The sequence below is a fragment of the Copadichromis virginalis genome, linkage group LG20 (genome assembly GCF_057382275.1).
Source record: "Copadichromis virginalis isolate Kocher_CV1m ecotype Utaka linkage group LG20, C_Virginalis_male_GT1.1, whole genome shotgun sequence".
Taxonomy (NCBI): domain Eukaryota; kingdom Metazoa; phylum Chordata; class Actinopteri; order Cichliformes; family Cichlidae; genus Copadichromis; species Copadichromis virginalis.
In genome coordinates, this window is record NC_140637.1 from 26,994,250 (window position 1) to 27,012,957 (window position 18,708).

The following is an 18,708-nucleotide window of genomic DNA, read 5'->3' on the forward strand; positions in this document are numbered from 1 at the left end:
TGTTTTGGGGTTTTCTTTGTGATTTGTTTTGTTTTCAAATGTATAAGAAATCCTTATAACCTGTATTAAAACATGTCTTGCAAAAGTTGCTTTCAATATGATTTATTAGCAGTACAGTTTTTTGATTCATATCTGTGCAAATGCCCATTTCTGTAACACATTTGCTGTGATGACCTGTGTACGGTAAACATATGCATAAAAAATCAAATAAAGACAGTGTTTATTGTTTATCTACTCACATTAACTAAACAAAGCTGGGCCATTTCAGACCAATGCAAAAAAGTAAAATCAGGAGCAAATACACAGATTTAAAAAAAAAAAAAAAAAAAAAACAGTGACAGTTTAAAAGGAAACCAACACTCATTCACATATGACAGCATTAATCTTGAGGTACCCATTTGTTACCTGAAAAAACAGAAAACTCCTCAGGCTCTTTATTCAGTATAAATGAGACAGGTGAAGGCTTCCTGATATCAAAGCTCAGACACAGAGACAGACCTCCACACAGACAACAGTGAAATATTTGAAATAACCGAAATATATTTAATTGTGAAGGAAAATAGAGCAGCTTTCAACAGTGCAGAAAGTGTATGGATTACGATGGATTTTTGGTTCATGGATCTAAACCATAAACCAAACATATTCCTGATTACTGGGGAAAATTCAGTGTTGGCACACATAGACCCCTTGTACAGCAATCTGAGAAGTTAGTTAAGGAATGACTCCTCTTTGGACCCACCTCTAACAACCTCAAACCAGGATAACAGACAAAGGGAGAGAGTGAGCAGTCATCACAAGTGAACTTTACCTCCTTAGATGCTGACATTAAATGTACAAGTACAACCTGCTTGCTACAGTCATACAGCCACTCTTGACAAACACATTCTCAGAGAGGTGAACATAGGATATATCTCTGACTACTCTGTCTGCCACATCTTTGTCCGGCTGAAAACCTATGGCTTTCATCTCAGCCATCACACACTGGATAACATGCCCGTACTCCAGAGGCAGGAACGGGATAAAAAAGTCGACCATGTTGTTATTAATAAAACCTGAGTGGATAATTCAATCAGTAAAGAGATTTTCAGGAATAAAAAGGGTTTTCATCAACACTGAGTATTCATGCATTTTATACTCACTCTGGTCATTGCTGAACTGAGAAAGTGACGTTTCCAAATCCTTGAATGTGATCTCTTCTCGCTTTCGTCCTTTGTTCCAGAAATCCAGAGCCATCTGTGTAATGACGTCTTCTCCTACATTGCTATGAGAAAGACCATAAATAGGTATAGACAATTGGTATAAAGGTGAAATTCAGTGAATTAATTTAATTTGCATTAACTCAAATGCAAACTAATCTAGGGACAACAAGTAAGCCTGCAGTGCGAGAGCAAAGCACTCTAATGGGGTATGAGGGTACTATAAGGTCATTAAACGATGAGGCCTGATTATTTAAAATCAGGCCTTTCAAGAAATTAAATTTTTTTTGAAGACAAGTCATTTTGTTTGTGTTTTTGATAAACCAAGATGAATAAATGTGTTATACCTAACAATTAGGGGTGCAACGATACACAAAATTCACGGTTCGGTTCGATACTTTGGTGTCACGGTTCGATATTTTTTCGATACAAAAAATGTTCATGCCTTTTTAATTTGTCATTTATTAAAATTATAAATATATATTTTAACTCAAAAGTACAGTTTTTTAATTTAATGTTGCTGAAACAACAAAATAATAAAATAAATAAATAAATCTATCTGATCGAGAAATCCCTCATCTTTGGAAAAGAGAGTTTATTACAGAGAAATGGCTCTTTCCAAAATAAAAGCTATACTATACGCTTCTTCTGGGCTATATTCTCAGCAGCATATTAAACATATCAGGTCCCCATAAGGAGAATCATGTGCTAACGGCTGTCTAAATGACTCGGGTAAAGTTTGTAGCATGTGTGCTTGTTGTTTTTGTCTGCTTCCACTTGTCTTTGCACTAGGATGATGTCGGCGTAAATGTGCAGTCATATTCGTTGTGTTCCCACTAGTGCTGTCAGCGTTAATGTTGTTAAAATGACTTTAACGTCATAACGCAGAAAATCTCCGTTAACGAGTTACCGCGGATCGCCCCATGCGAGGGGCTGGACGGCGTCAACACGTTAACAAGCTAACTGCGCTAACACACTAGTTCCCACCAATTGAGCATTGTGTGGCACATCCAACATACTGTTTTACTTTTGTCCATGACCTGCTCATGCTTCGCATGAAAACCAAGATAGTTTCAAACGCCAGATCTGAATGAGGGTGGGGGAGGTTCAATTTCGGGTAGCATTGAGGCAGTTGCCATGTTGCAACGAGCTTAGCTTCTGTCTTGCTAGCTTGCGCTGCGCTCAGTGGATCTGCACTCAACAGTGCAGCCTAGGCGGAGTAGTCGAACGCAGATCCACTGATCTCTCAACACAGACAGCATCGTCAGAAGAAAAGTTGATAAAATAAATTTTAAAAATTGTATTGTTCGATACATATGCGTACCGAACCGAAGGCACTGTATCGAACGGTTCAATATCGATATGAGTATTGTTGCACCCCTACTAACAATAGAGGCTGCCACGCCTCCTCACTGACAAAGGTTTTATTCCCTTCCTTGCTCTTAGAGTTGCTCTTAGAATTTTCTCCAAAAGTTGATTCTGTTCATCTGGACATAGCGTTTTCAGTGGGAGAAACAGTTCGTCACTCATCCAAGTGACTTCTTCAGTCTCAGCTGACTGCAGGTTCCCCCAATCTTATAAACAGTACATTTGCATAATGACTGAAAAGGTCAGTTCCTTCTTCATAATTATGCAAATTCTCATGACCATTGATCAACAACCACTGATCAATGGCCATGAGTACCATTTACAGAGAGTTGGGGAATGGCTGCAATCACAGCATTGTAAGATGGTGAAAGATGTACCCTTAGGCCCCCTCCTCAATTCAGAGATGGTTTTTCCCTTTTCACGTAAATGACCTCCTTGACTCCGCACTCAAACCAGCGTTCCTCCCTGTCCAGGATGTGCACATCCTCATCATTAAAAGAGTGTCCACTGGCCTGTAGGTATAAATAGACTGCTTAGTCCTGGCCTGACGAGGTAGCTATTCTGTGTTGTGCCATCCGCTTAACCAGAGGTTGTTTGGTTCCCCCGATGTATAAATCCTGGCCATCCTCCTGGCACTTAACAGTGTACACTATGTTACTCCGTTTGTGTCGGGGGACTCAATCCTTGGGGTGGACCAATTTTTGGCGCAGCGTGTTTTGGGGTTTAAAAGCCACAGATACGCAGTGTTTAGAAAAATTGCGTCTCAACTGTTCTGATACTCCTGATACATACGAGATCACTATAGGTTTTTGCTTTTGGCGCCTTCCCAGCTTTGACAAAAGTCCAGCTAGGATAACAACATTTACTCAGGGCCTTCTTCATGTGCTGTTCTTCTGCCTCCCTGGCCACTGTGTGTGTGGGGATGGTGTTCACTCTGTGTTGTAGCGTCCTGATGATGCCCAGTTTATGCTCCAGTGGATGATGAGAGTCAAACCTTAAATACTGATCCGTATGCGTAGGTTTATGGTACACATCAACTTTTAGATGTGCCACATTACTGATGGAAATCTCACAGTCTAAGAAGGCTAACCTGCCATTTTTCATATCTTCCCTGGTGAATTTGTGTTGGTCCACCTTAAATGTGATCTGTAAAATGTGGTATGTCCTGGTGTCCAGGTGTCATCCACATACCTGAACCAATGACTTGGTGGTGTTCCAGGGTAGGACAGCAAAGCCCTCTTTTCCACTTCTTCCATTTACAAATTGTCCATGAGGGGTGAAACTGGGGAGCCCATGGCACACCCACGTTTCTGCCTGTAGAACTGACCCTTGTATATGAAGTAGGTGGAATGAAGACACAGTTCCAAAAGCAAACACACTTGGTCAATGCTGAGAGTGGTCCTGTTGCTGAGGTTGGGGTCATCCTGTAATCTCTTACGAACTACCTCCAATGCTTCGGTGACTGGGATGCAAGTGAAGAGAGATGTAATATCGTACGAGACCATGGTTTCATCTGCCTCCATAATGACATCTCTCACCTTCTCAACAAATCCAAGGTGTTCTGGATGTGGTATTCAGAGCTGCCTACCAGTGGGTTGAGGATCAAAGCCAGAAACTTAGAGATGTTATAGGTAACCGAGTAAATCATGCAGACAATCGGTCTTAGAGTTGCACCCTGGCAGCTCTCACTCCTAACTCCAGTGAATCAATCCTGTGTATTTTCCTCTTTGAGTTAAAGTCTTTAAAAACGACATTTTCTGCCTATTTTGTGTGAGCATTCGAGCCCTCTATTCTTTTCTGGTGGTCACAGACTTTAAAACAACTCCAATTTAGAATCTCCAGGTAACCTGATATGAACATCTTTGTAATGAAAGAAAGCCAGAGAGAACCCATGGAGGTAAACACCTCACCACTGTGCACCCAAAAATGCAAGACTGAATGGCAAAATTAAAACACGAATCCAAAATTCAACAACAAATGACAACAAAATTTACTTTTGAACAAACACTACACAAGAAACAGCCAAATAATTACAGGTATTTTATTAATGTCTGAAGCCAATCGTGTGGTTATGAACCTGCCCTGTTGAAATGCTTTTAGTTTTTACCTGAGAAACATGAAGATTGATTTCTGAAAAGAAATTCCATCCAACTGAACCTGGTGGCTCAGAAATGGCTTAATACTATCAATCAAACCAGGAGGCATTTTGTCCACATTTTTAAAAATGAACATGGAGCGTTCACCGTTTGTGACATTGCTTTTGATCCACTCCTGTAACTGAGACTGAAGAGAGAGCAGAAAAAAGAAATACATATCAGTGGCCAAACAGAAAAGTTAAACCATTTTACTTGAAAATAAAACGTGTGGTACACCATACTTTATAGGTTACAATTTCACTTGGATGTGGGAAGTGATGTGTAGCTGAGAACACGTGAACAAACTGTCTGGCTTTTCCCTTCTCATAAATGTTTTCAGCAATTAGCTGGCTAACAAAGTTCTTCCCTGTGCCAGTCGGTCCATGCAGAGAGAGCACCAGAGGCTTCTTCGGGTGGTCATTGTCCATGAATCCACTCACAGCTTTGAAGATGATGTCTGATGCAATGTGTTGTCCAAAGAGTTTGTTTCCCAGGTCAGCCTTCAGACCTATAGAGTGGAAGAGTACAGAAAGTCACCAAGATCAGTTGCTAAAAAGTGACTGAAATTACACTAATCCAGTAAAATTCTACTTCCTGTGGTAACCTGACATGGCAAAACAAAGTTAGACCAGTTTTACATAATGGCCATATAACAAGCCATTTAACATTATGAGCAAATGTCAGCTTGGCTGCTTCGAAAGGTAAACTAGTAAACAGCTATATCAGTTCAACTGTTGCCGGAGAAGTACTGCAGGAGAAAATGTCTCCAAACGTAGTGTTTAAATTGTTCAAACAACCCAGTAAACAACCCACACTCTGAAATCTTGTCTCACAGGATTTCAGAAATCTTGTCTCACAGGATTTCAGAGTGTACTCGGGCGGGATTATCGCTCATGAAGTCAAGCTTTCAGGTCCAGCGAAGTTTTGTTAATTCACTTTTTAATTACGTTTTCCTTAATGCCCGAGAGAATTACCTCAGTCGCTTTGATACTGGGAATTATTGTCATTGAGCACATAATTTTTTAATTTAAAATTTTCATGAAAAAGATCAATTTTTAATCTTTTGTAAGGCAGACTGAAAGGATCAGTGTTTGTGGAAGCATTGCTAGTGCCCGTCCATATGGTGCCATTTTTGCTGTAACCAGTTTTGACTGATTGACAATATCATGATGTTTACAGCTGCCCAAACCAAACATGGCAGGTAAAAACCCATCCTGCTGCTTGTTAGGTTTTGGCTGTGAGAGTTGAAAACCACAAGTCACGGATTTTTAATGTCTAGACTGTGCAGTAATTTAGATAATTAAGGTTAAAGCCAATTATCTATAGTAACAGTTAAACATACCATTATCATATTGCAAATATCTTTACACGGTTCATCATTTCCATAACCACTTATCCAATTCCATGAGGAGTTGGAGTCTATCCCAGTTAACTCTAAAGAGGCAGGATACACCCTGGACAAGTCACCAGTTTAATTAGCCAGTGTGCACCACCGGGTTCTTAATTGTGTCCTTGATGCCACCAGTCCCTTTACCATACAATAATAATAATAATAAATTATTATTAACTATTATTAGCCTATTTATATCTCAGTTTACAGCCTGCTTTGGGGGATGGAGAAACATAAGAACATTAAAACGGTATGTTTAAACAGAAGAACACCAAAGTCACAAATGAAACAATGAAGGAAAAGATAAGAAAAAAAAAGAGGGCAACTGATATCGAGTCTCTTACATTATAACACTACCCACCTGCTGCATTGAAGCCCGTCCCTTCATTATCACGCCGAGTGCGGTGCTCTGTTTTTGGAATGAAATACTTGAACAATACCCCTATCCCAGTCCCAAGTAAGACACTGAGAGGCTCTATTGCTTGGTTCGAGCCCGAGCAGAGTAGTATCCCCAGCAGCAGGATGTGTTGCTTCCTTGTGTTCATTTCGCACGTCTTCAACAAACTGAAAGACAAACTGCAAAAGTAGACTTAGTCAACATCATGGGTGTTCCCTGAGGGCATGCAGAAGTGCTGAGTGAAGTCCATTAAAGTACAGGGTGGGCCATTTATATGGATACACCGTAATAAAATGGGAATGGTTGGTGATATTAAAGTCCTGTTTGTGGCACATTAGTATATGTGAGGGGGCAAACTCCTCAAGATGGGTGATGACCATGGTGGCCATTTAGAAGTCGGCCATCTTGGATCCAATTTTCGTTTTTGTTTTTTCAATAGGAAGAGGGCCATGTGACACATCAAACTTATTGGTAATGTCACAAGAAAAACAATGGTGTGCTTGGTTTCAACGTAACTTTATTCTTTCATGAGTTATTTAAAAGTTTCTCTTTGTTCACAGCCATTGACATGTCGAAGAGGTTAACATGTGAGGAGCGGATTGAAATCGTGTTGATATCTGGTGAACGCAGTAACCGGGTCATTGCAGCAGATATCAATGCAAGACACCCTACGAGACCACCCATCTCCCATGCTACAGTTAGCAAACTGCTTGCTAAGTTTCGTGAAACTGGTTCAGTGTTGCCAAAATGTGGACGCAAGAAAACTCACTAATGAAGAAACATCAGTGGCTGTCCTAGCTTCATTCAGCAAGAGCCCACAGTGTAGCACTCGCCGCATGTCACTGGAGAGTCGCATTAGTCGAACATCCCTTCGGCGGACGCAGAAGATTTTGTTCAGTGATGAGGCAAACTTTTATGTGAATGGTGAAGTTAACAAACAAAAGTGATGGTTTGGTGTGGTATATGGGGTACAACGATAGTGGGTCCATTCTTCATCAATGGAAACCTCAAGGCCACTGGATATTTGAAATTGCTACATGATGATGCGTTTCCCTCTTTATGCACTGAAGCTGGCACGTTCCCTGAGTTTTTCCAGCAAGATGGTGCACCACCACATTATGGGTGCCAGGTCCAAGCATTCCTAGATGAACAGTTTCCTGGAAAGTGGATTGGTTGTCGTGGGCCAGTTCAATGGCCCCCAAGGTCTCCCGATTTGACCCCCTGAGACTTTTATCTTTGGGATCATCTGAAGGCAATTGTCTATGGTGTGAAGATACGAGATGTGCAGCATCTGAAACTACGGATACTGGATGCCTGTGCTGGCATTTCTCCTGCGGTGTTGCTATCAGTGAGTGAAGAGTGGGAGAAGAGGGTTGCATTGACAATCCAACACAATGGGCAGCACATTGAACACATTTTATAAGTGGTCAGAAACTTGTAAATAACTCATGAAAGAATAAAGTTACATTGAAACCAAGCACACCATTGTTGTTCTTGTGACATTACCAATAAGTTTGATGTGTCACATGGCCCTCTTCCTATTGAAAAAACAAAAGTTGTATCCAAGATGGCCGACTTCTAAATGGCCACCATGGTCATCACCCATCTTGAGGAGTTTGCCCCCTCACATATACTAATGTGCCACAAAAAGGACTTTAATATCACCAACCATTCCCATTTTATTACGGTGTATCCATATAAATGGCCCACCCTGTATACCAAAGTGATCTCTATCCACACATTTCAAACAGTAGTGTTCTGTACCACAGAGATGCTAACATTGTCTTTTTGCATCAAGCCTGTAAATTCCTACCACCTTGTGGTAGGAATTGGCTGTCATCTTTGTAAGGTTATTACAGTCATAATGATTTTCCTTAAGGACCTGAATCCTTTTCCTTAAGGCCAGAATCTCTTTAGGGGACATTTCTATTTGAACCTCGTGATTTTAAGTAAACGATACAGTGTTATGACCATACAAAATCAACAATGTACCTCATTGCTGAACCCTAGTAAAATATAGTGTATATGTATATTAAATTTGTAGCCATAACAATAAGACAGCTGAAAACACCTGAGTTCGAATTTTGGTTGGTGCACAGTGTTTAATATTGATTGGCTAGTAAATAACTTTGAAAAGTAACTTTTTATTTACTGAAAATGCAAAAGATTTCAGGGCTGGGGAACGCCCCCATTGTTTCCCTATCCTAACAATGCCTCTGGTGATCATCAAAGAATGCAATAACATTTCTGACCATTATTCTATGTTTAGAAAGTTGTTTATCCTCTACTGAGGGGGTATCAGTTTCATTTTGACTCACATAAGTTTCATTTTGAGTCTCTGCTCAACAGAAAACAAAAGTTAAAAAGTTCAGACCAACTAAGGCTACTCGTGGGTGCACTCAGCAGAAACGCACACACTACACTCTTTGTCGAGCAGGAGTAGGTGCTCCTGGTTCAGTGTTTATACTCAGTTTTGGATTGTGTAACACCTATGCCAGTCAGTCGTATCTGGCGGTGCTCTCTGAGTTACTCAGCTCCACCTCTCCTCCTTGCAGTTGAGCTAAAACCATGAGCTAAATCCTGTGTGTTTGTTTCCATTCAGAATTCTGTACAGTAGGTGAGAATTAAAAAATGTATGATACAGGTGATGAATGCTATAATGATTTTCCAAACATCATAGTAACATAAAAGTTGTATAAATGGAGGGAATACATCTTCAATGTTAAGCCAAGCTTCAGTGTTGCAGTTAAGATGGCGCGGCCACGTCCAGACGCCTTCCTGACCGGTCCGCTCCGACTATGCACATTTTTAGTTTTTCACTTATTTTTTGCTCTGGTTTACATTCCAAAATCCTCTAGTTTTATAGTCTACGACAGCAGATCACTTGTAAACATTGGTGACAAGGTTGCACATTTAATCTTGGACACTTTTAAACCCGACCCATCCTGGCCACCAGAGATACTACTCGGCACGGAGAACAACAACGGACGGGCCGCTCATCCAAGGCGTAGAACAAAGAAGCGCGCTGGCATTCGGGACAGACTGAGACAGCAGGCGCATCGCTCACCGCTGGCTGCCCAGCATTCTACTGGCCAACGTACAATCACTGGAGAACAAGTTCGATGACCTAAGAGCAAGAGTCACCTTCCAACGTCACATGAGGGACTGCAACATTCTGTGCTTCATGGAGACATGGCTGACCCCCACCGTGCCGGACCAGGCCGTAACTCCGTCGGATTCATTCTTTGTGCTCCGCGTGGACAGAACAGTAGAGTCAAACAAAACCAAAGGTGGAGGAGTGTGTTTCATGGTAAACAGAAAGTGGTGTGATGCCGGGAGCATTTCTACTCTTTCCAGCGGTTGCTCGCCACATCTGAAATTCCTGAGCATTAAGTGCCGCCCTTTCTATCTGCCCCGTGAGTTCACCTCGGTCATCGCCACGGTGGTCTACATCCCACCCCAAGCGGACACAGGTATGGCTTTGTCCGAACTACATGATGTGCTGAGTTCGCTTCAAAACCAGGACCCGGGCACAGCCCTCATTGTAGCAGGAGACTTTAATAAAGAGAACCTTGGACAAGTCATGCCAAATTTCTACCAGCATGTCTCGTGTCTGACGAGGGGGGAATCGAATTTTGGACCACTGCTATACGCCATACAAGCAGGGCTACAAAGCTGTCTCACACCCTGCTTTTGGGAAGTCTGACCACAACACCATCTTCCTCATTTGCCAGTATAAACAAAACATACGGAGGGAAGAAGTAACCAGAGATGGGCAGTAACGCGTTACTTGTAACGCGTTACTGTAATCTGATTACTTTTTTCAAGTAACGAGTAAAGTAAGGGATTACTTTTTTTTTTTTTTTTTTTTTTTGCCTGTCCCGTTTGGCTCTTTTGCCATCAGAATTGTTGTCTAAAGGCAAAGAAAGATGCCCATTGGATTTACTTTACCAAACTGACCATCCCAGCCTTGCCGTAATGGTCCATTTGATTCACCTTTTATTGTTTATTTTATTTTCACTTACTGAATACGGGACAGACTTGACTGGGGGAAAGAAGGGGAGAAAGAAAGAGGGAAAGAGAAACAGCTGAGAAGAGGGACGGGGGAGAAGGGCAAAAGACAAAAACCAACAGAACGGGCAGAGAAAAAAAAATGCATATATCAATCACCTGGATCACCTGCTGAGAAAGAAAAAAGAAAGCAAGCAGAAGAGAACAAGAGTAATAGAATAAACAACATCCCAATGATATATGGGAATATGACAGTAAATACTAAATGTTAAACATTATTGTGCAGCACATAAGATCAACAGAACACAGTGTGCTTTGAGGTAGGAGCCAAAAAGGGTGTAGTTTGTGGGTGTGATCACCCGTGTGTACACCTGTGAGCATGGACGCGCTTGTTTTTTGTTTTTTTAAAAGGTTCCTTCATGTAATAATCTGCTAGAGGGTGTGGGGGGGCCACAGCCCCGTCCTCCAGGGCGTGAAGCAGGTGTGGAGGAGATCAAAACTCCAGACATCCAGAGGCCCCCAGAACACAAGAGACCAAGGAAGACCAACAGAGGGGCAGCTGCGCCACTGTCCCGGAAAGAGCTGAGGAGAGTCCCAGATGAGGGCTCACTCAGCAGCCGCGGAGCAGAAGCCAGGGGGAGTTGCAGTGAGGGATTACTATTGCAAAAACGGTAATTAGATTACCGTTACTTTCCCGTAGGAACGCTGCGTTACTGCGTTACTAAAACCGTGATTTTTTTGCGAGAATGTCTCACGACAGTGACGTAAGCGAGTGCGCCGTTAGTGACAACAGCTGTGTGCAGATCAACAATGGATCATATATCGATTGTGGGAGAGAGTATGAGCGTGCAGCGTTTAAAGCGTGGAAGTACTGACCTTACTTTGAGTTTGATTCCATAAAAAGTGACAAAAACATTAGCGTCCATCGTGCGTGGGAAGAAAACATCTTTTTACAGCGAAAAAAACCCCTAAACTTCCAAGCAAGCACCGAGTGCGCAACGACATAATGGGAAACTCACAGAGAAACTCGCGGATTCTTCAACTGACCGTGGCACACCTGCACCAGGGTAAACCTCCGCCTACCGCAGTCCTGCTTTACAGGTGAAAATAGAGCAACAGGACCGCTGAGTCTTTGACTTTATTTATTTTCTGCTGTTTTACTTGCATCTATTTGAAAGAGTGAGTGTAAACACAAAAAATATTTTATTTTATGTGCTGGAATGTGTAGAAAATAGGTTTAAATGTTAAACTAATTTATTCAAGTCAGAGAATGTTGCATATAATTAAATTTTTGCTTGATGCATAAAGTTAAAAGATTAAAACTAATAAAACAAGTTAAAAAATAGACTTTTCCATTTGATTACATTTTATATGATGGATTATGTAGAAAAAGTAGAATTGGGCTGAAAGATCTATTGCTTTATCACCTCTTCAGGTTGTAAATCGTGTTTTTAAAAAGTAACTAAGTAACTAAGTAATTAATTACTTTTGAAAATAAGTAATCAGTAAAGTAACGGGATTACTTTTTTGGGGAAGTACTCAGTAATTAGTTACTGATTACTTTTTTCAATTAACTTGACCAACACTGGAAGTAACCACGAGGGACGTGAAACATTGGTTTGCCCAATCAGAAGCTACACTACAGGACGCACTCAACGATGTAGACTGGGACATGTTCAGAGCATGCACAGTCGACATCAACGAGTTTACGGAAGTAGCAGTATGCTTCGGCAATATGCTAGCGGAGGCGATTATCCTCACTGCGAGAGTCACCACATTCCCGAACCAAAAACCGTGGGTGGACAGATCGATCCGCACTGCAGTGAATGCCAGGACCGCCACCTACAACGCGTGTCTCGCCACTGGCGATATGAGCGCCTACAAAGCGGCCTCATACGGCAGTGAGAGATGCCAAGTGCCGGTACCGGGAGCTACGCACCATTATGGACTACAAAGCAAGGGACACTGCACTGATCAACGCCGACTCTGCATTCACCAACAAGCTGAACCAGTTCTACGCCCGTTTCGAGGTTAGCCAGGCAGCTAATGCTAACTATCGCCTGACTACCGAGGACAGTGACGTCATCAGCGAGAGACCGGCGATCAGCATCGCGGAGCACGATGTCCGAGCGGCACTGAGGAGAGTGAACACAAGGAAAGCGGCGGGGCCAGACGGCATCACCGGCCATCTGCTGCGCTGCTGTGCTGACCAGCTAGCAGGTGTGTTCACTTCCATCTTCAACGAGTCCCTGGCGAATTCTCTGGTCCCCACATGCTTCAAAAGATCCACCGTCATCCCTGTGCTCAAGAACAGCAAATCCTCATCCCAGAACGATTACCAGCAAGTTGCACTGACCTCGGTAGCAATGAAGGTGCTCCTCCATCCCACACACCATAGATCCGCTCCAGTTCGCCTACCGGCCCAACAGATCCACAGAGGACACCATCGCCCACGTCCTGCACACCACCCTTAGCCACGTGGACAAGAAACAGGGTAACTATGTGAGAATGCTGTTTGTTGATTACAGTTCAGCGTTTAACACAATAGTGCCCAGCAGACTGTTCACAAAGCTGATGGATCTGGGACTCAGCAGCCGTTTGTGTGCATGGGTGTTGGACTTCCTCACTGGCAGAACTCAGGTGGTGAGGGTAGGTAGATGTGTCTCTGACAGCATCACCATCAACACAGGAGCACCACAGGGATGTGTCCTCTCGCCCCTGCTCTACTCTACACTTCAGACTGTGTGGCCACCCACGGCTCCAACACCATTGTGAAGTTTGCTGACGACACAGTGGTGTTGGGCGCCATCTCCAACAATGATGAGACGGCCTACATGGATGAAGTGAAGAATCTGGCATCATGTTGCCAGGACAACCATCTCCAGCTGAACGTTGGCAAGACCAAGGAGCTGGTGATGGACTTCAGAAGGAGTCAGTACAGTGACTACAAGCCCATTATCATCAATGGAGCTCCAGTGGAGAGGGTGCAGTCCTTCAAGTATCTCGGTATCCACATCTCCTCAGACCTGACATGGTCTGCCCACATTTAGGTCCAGACCAAAATGGCCAGGCACCGCCTGTACCACCTACGACAACTGAGGAAGTTCAGGGTCTCTCCAGAGATCCTCAGGATTTTCTATACAGGCGCTGTGGAGAGCATACTCACACAGAATTATGGTTTGAGAACAGCTGTGTGAAGGACCAAAAAGCTCTTCAGAGAGTGATCCGTACAGCAGAACGCTGCTGCAGGATTGCTCTCCCCCCGCTTCAGGACATCTACACCAGGAGATGCCAGACTAGATCAGCGCAGATACTGAAGGACCCATCCCATCCTGGCAACAAACTGTTCCAACTTCTGCAATCCGGTAGAAGGTTCCGCATCATCCGGGCAAGGACAAAGAGACTCAAGAGGAGCTTCTATCCCGCCCCACCCCACCCCTTTTTGCACAAGTCGAGGAGCATGTCAGGTTACATTTCACTGTGTGTTATACCTGTATAACTATGTATGTGACGAATAAAGAACCTTGAATCTTGAACCTTGAAGCCAGAACACTGAGGATGGGTCACAAATGGGTCCAAATCATAACACCGATGCAGCAAAAAGAATGGCTAAAAAAGAAGCACATTAGGGTAATGAAGTGGTCTAGCCTAGTCTGCTGCAAAAACAGACAAAACCCATCATTTCCATGGTGAAGAGAAACCAAGTGAACAACACTCTCCAAGAGGTGGGCACATCGATATCCAAGTCTACCCTAAAGAGAAGACTGCATGACAGTAAATACAGATGCCACTGTCATTTTCGTTCATAGCCTTGTTACCTCTCAGATCTACTGTAATTTACTCTTATTTGGCCTTACACAATAATCCTTTAATAAGCTTCAACGTGTCCAGAACTCAGCCACCCGTATTGTCACTAGGACTCCCTCTACCCACCACATCACCCCTATTCTGAAGCAGCTTCACTGGCTCCTGGTCAAATCTCACATTATATACATTTAAGGCTATTCATTCTCTCTCCCCACCATACCTTTCTGACTTGGTTCAAATCGCCATCCCTAACCCCTAACCCTATCCCCTAACCCTATCCCACTTTTCAGCTAAAGTGCGGATTATTCACAGACTGATCAAATCTGTTCATCACCTTAAAAACGTTTCAAGGGACAAATATCCGCCCTCCCTGAACAAAATTTTACAGAATTTAATGACTGTCATTAAGCCAGCTGCACCGAGCGAACAAACACAGACTCGAATCGAGGGTAATGCGAAGAATTGGGCATACACAACAGCCCTAATTCTCCGCGATCATTATTCTATGGCTATGGAGGTGGAGCTAAAACGCCTCTTTGAGTTTCCTAAACAGGACTGGGAAGGACCCTTTGAGGTGGCGTCATCCTGGGCCAAGCGCAACCTGGGCCGCCGTCTCCGACCGGAGTCACTGGACCAGACCCAGGCAGCCATCATAGCCAGACTGGCAGACCTGAGAGCGGACACCGAATCGAGAGAACAGAGCCGCGGGACCAGCGAGCCGACACGACAACCAGAGGTGAGAGATGATCTCATAACACTCGACTCGACCGAACCTCTGACAGAAGTGTTGCAGCCAGCTCCAACTGCACAGCCTGCCACGCCACAGCCCAGAGCCGGCCGAACCATAACGGTGACTGCACAGGTGCATGCTCCACCCACAGCGCGCCCTGTCACCACGGCGACGGCGACCACCATGACCGACACCATCAGCGGTGACTGGTCACCTTTCATAGAGCGCGACGGTGAGGAGGACGACGATCCAAAACCCATCACCCCCACCCCCCATGAAGACCCTCCTGAACCCACACCAATGTCACCAAAAGACCGGAGAGTGGAGAGGGTATTCGCCGCGCTTCGCACGACCTCTGCTGAGGAGGAGCCACCCCCGCCCACTCAGTCCCCGCAACCGGAAGATGACATAATGATCGAGGTAATGGACCTCACTCAGGGGGACGACACCATCCCCACGAGACCCATAAAAGACATTGAAACAGCGCCTGGACCGTCCACGTCCGCACATCTCGGCCTGCCACGCACCACACAGGACAGACTGAAATCCTGCGTGCAGACCCGCCTCCAGACGAGGAGAATGGAGGAATCCTCCCAGTCTCCTCCCCTTGCACCTGCTTCACCTGCTGAACAACCCGTCCTCCCCACGAGACACCCAAACACGCAGAGGAAGCTGCAGGATTGGAGCCTCCACATCAGGAAATCAGCACTCATCATCGGTGACTCAAATGTAAGCACACTCCCATCTTTTTCAGCGGAGAACGTGCAAATTGACAGCTTCCCCGGTGCAAAGTGGTGCCATGCACAGGCCCTGCTGGAAAAAGCCACTTCCAGCGTAGAGGTGGAAACAATAGTTTTATCTTTTGGCCTAAATAACAGATCACAGAGGGACAAGAACACACCAATCACAGAACTGAAAAAGGCACTACTGACGGCCCAGAATGAATTTCCTGAAGCTGACATCTACGTCCCAGTGGTGAACTACTCCTCCGCTCTGCCCCAGAATGAGCAGGACACACTCCTGCACTTAAACACTTTCATTACAGGTCTGGTGAACCACATACCGGCTCTTCCTGCTGACAGTTTTGAGACAGGAAGGGACAACATCCACTGGACTGACGTGACGGCTTTGCATATGTTGGAGCACTGGAATGCTTTTGTGGAGTCCCCTTGAGCCCATCTGATAAAAGGGAGGGGGTAAGTTCTGGTGTTATTAACTTGTCTAAGCATTTTAAGCCTTCCACTGCCCAGCGGAACCTCCTGAATAGGGGTCTTAATTTCATTCCTGCAATAGGTCCTGACAAAAATTTCAAATTACAATGTAAGCATGATATTCAACAATATCACAGGAGAATCAAATTGGCTATTCATTATGGGGAGAAGTCTGATGCAGAACCCCAGCCTTTCACTCTTAAATCTGAGTGGTCTCCTCCATTAGGTCAGCTTCCACAGGAAGTGTCCACTTTAATGAAAGCTGACTATGAATATTTTAATAACCATTTCCACATCAGCCACGTTAAACCAAATTTAACGGAGGAGGAGCTCAAAGCTCTTAAAGAACTGAAAGAAAATAAATCAATAATCTTAAAACCAGCAGATAAAGGCAGCGCTGTAGTAATCTTGGACAGGGATCAATACCTACAAGAGGGCTACAGACAATTACATGATAAAACCTATTATTCTAAATTAAAGAAACCTATCTATTTGGACACATTACCTATTGTGGAGAAAATTGTTAATAATCTACACCTAAAAAAATTCATTAATTTGAAACAAAAAACCTATTTACTGGGCTCCGCTGAGCCAAGGGGAAGGCTCTTTTATTTATTACCTAAAATTCACAAAGACCCAGCAAAGTGGTCTGTGCCATTTCAGGTGCCTCCCGGGCGTCCCATTGTGTCTGATTGCGGTAGTGAAACTTATCACACTGCAGAATATCTGGACTTCTTCCTTAATCCCTTATCCATAAGACATGACAGTTACATTAAGGATACGTATGACTTTGTGGAAAAGGTTAAGCAGACAGAAGTCCCCATTGAATCATTTCTCTTTTCAATTGACATTGACAGCCTCTATACTAATATTGACATTAAGGAGGGAATAAACTCCATCAGGAATATTTTCCAAAAATACCCAGACAAAAAAAGACCTGAAAAGGAATTATTACAATTATTAGAAATCAACTTAACGAGAAATGACTTTGAATTCAATGGGGACTTCTTCTTGCAGATAAAAGGTACAGCCATGGGCAAAAAATTCGCACCGGCATATGCCAACATTTTCATGGCAGAATGGGAAACTGCAGCCCTGGCAAAATGTGTCAAGAAACCACTGTACTACTATCGGTTTCTTGACGACATCTGGGGCATATGGCCACACTCTGAACAAGATTTTGAAACCTTTCTAAGCACTCTGAACGGCCATAATGATTCGATCAAATTAAAATCTACAATTAATAGAACCACAATTGATTTCTTGGATACAACCACTTTCAAAGGCCCAAATTTTCCACAGACACACAAATTGGATATTAAAGTATTCTTCAAGCCCACAGACACACATGCCCTTTTATTCAAAACAAGTTTCCACCCAAAACACACCTTTGCTGGTTTAATAAAGTCACAACTGTTGAGATTTCACAGAATTTGCACACAACCTACTGACTTCAGAGCAGCGACCAAAATTTTATTCTCAGCTCTCACCAGTAGGGGGTACTGTCGCTCTTTCCTCAGGAAATGCTTCAATTCATTCCTGCAGACAAAACCCATTGATTTGACACCTGTCCTGCCTGTCGTTTTGACCTATGCCCCATCAACGTGCAAACTAATCAGAGTGATTAGAAACAATTTTCAGGATCTTGTCCAGAAAACCCGATTGCTGGGGGATCATAAGGTAATAGCTGCCTTTAGGAGGAATAAAAACCTAAGGGATTTCCTCATTAAGGCAAAAATCTCACCTCTCTCTGAGCCCAAACTCAGAGACCAGGGGCAATTTTTTAAGCACCAGAAATGGTTGCGCAGTTTTTCTAATGGGACTGTATTCTGCTCACAAGCTAATGGGACTCCACGCTCCAAGAACTGTGTATATATGATCACTTGCAGCAAATGTGGAATTCAGTATGTGGGTGAGACAAGTAACACAATTCTGACAAGATTCACCCAGCACAGGTACAATGTGTTAAGGAAGAAGAACACACACACACAACTAGTGAAACACTTCCTGTCACATAGCTGGGAATCTGTCAGAGCCACAGTAATACAGGCAAATCCCAGATGGACTACTCAGCAGAGGAGGAAGGCTGAAAGACTCTGGATTGCAAAACTGGACACGGTACACCCTAAGGGGTTAAATGAAAAAAGTTTTTAAAGGACATAAAGTCCACATAATGTACATACTTGTCTATTATTTATGTCTATTATTACTGTTTTGTTATTACTGTGATTACTATGTTCCTTATCATCATCGTTGTTACCAGTACTCCGCCTGTCTGTATATGTTTACTGGAGCATCCTGACCATGAGACTTATCCTGACCCTAACCAGTCCTAACCCTGTGCTGAGTTTAATTTCATCCTTGAAGCCCAACCCTGATTTCAATTCTAAACCTAACCACATTTAACCCTATATTGGGATAACCCTCAACTCCAAACTCCACCCTCCCTCCCTCTCTCTCTCT

At 43.5% G+C, this 18,708-nt stretch overlaps 1 protein-coding gene across 1 annotated transcript; it reads right to left on the minus strand.

Annotated features, from left to right (window-relative positions):
• Positions 1 to 6,634, minus strand: LOC146684971 (torsin-1A-like). Its single transcript, XM_085443874.1, has 5 exons — positions 6,451 to 6,634; positions 4,942 to 5,207; positions 4,672 to 4,847; positions 1,140 to 1,261; positions 1 to 1,052 (listed from the first exon to the last, which is right to left on the minus strand). The coding sequence occupies exons 1-5, from the start codon at positions 6,632 to 6,634 to the stop codon at positions 826 to 828; spliced, it is 975 nt and encodes a 324-aa protein (XP_085300000.1). The 3' UTR covers positions 1 to 825.
• Positions 6,635 to 18,708: the final 12,074 nt, after the last annotated feature.